Source organism: Nanorana parkeri, unplaced genomic scaffold, assembly GCF_000935625.1.
Source record: "Nanorana parkeri isolate BGI_ZX_2015 unplaced genomic scaffold, ASM93562v1 scaffold2568, whole genome shotgun sequence".
Taxonomy (NCBI): domain Eukaryota; kingdom Metazoa; phylum Chordata; class Amphibia; order Anura; family Dicroglossidae; genus Nanorana; species Nanorana parkeri.
Window position 1 is genome coordinate 133929 of NW_017308836.1, and position 642 is coordinate 134570.

Sequence of the window (642 nt, forward strand, 5' to 3'; positions counted from 1 at the left end):
GTGTGATGTGCTTTTCTGAGGGAGGTTCCAGTGGGGTATATGTTTTAATTTTGGGGTATCTCTGGGTCGGGCAGATGGCAACGCAACATTCCATAAGGTAATAATTGTTCTCTTCTCTGCCCGGCAGCTGAAGGAGGATTGGCAGTACGTGGCTATGGTGGTGGATCGGCTCTTTCTCTGGACGTTCATTGTGTTTACCACTCTGGGGACGCTGGCCATTTTCCTGGATGCAAGCTTCAATCGCCCACCAGACACCCCGTTCCCCTAACCCCTATTACCTGACACCCCAGTGCCCTGACCCCTATTACCTGACACCCCAGTGCCCTGACCCCTATTACCTGACACCCCAGTGCCCTGACCCCCATTACCTGACACCCCAGTGCCCTGATCCCCATTACCTGACACCCCAGTGCCCTGACCCCCATTACTTGACACCCCAGTGCCCTGATCCCCATTACCTGACACCCCAGTGCCCTGACCCCTATTACCTGACACCCCAGTGCCCTGATCCCCATTACCTGACACCCCAGTGCCCTGACCCCTATTACTTGACAGCCCAGTGCCCTGACCCCTATTACTTGACACCCCGGTGCCCTGACTCCCATTACTTGACACCCCAGTGCCCTGATCCCCATTACCTGA

The 642-nt window shown here is 55.9% G+C and overlaps 1 protein-coding gene across 1 annotated transcript in view; it reads left to right on the plus strand.

Moving 5' to 3' along the window:
- The window catches only part of CHRNB1 (cholinergic receptor nicotinic beta 1 subunit), a 26276-nt gene extending 26008 nt beyond the window's left edge, over positions 1-268 (plus strand). Inside the window, exon 11 of the mRNA XM_018573841.1 lies at positions 128-268. Within this exon, the coding sequence (XP_018429343.1) occupies positions 128-268 (141 nt within the window). The remainder of the gene's footprint in view (positions 1-127) is intronic.
- Positions 269-642: the final 374 nt, after the last annotated feature.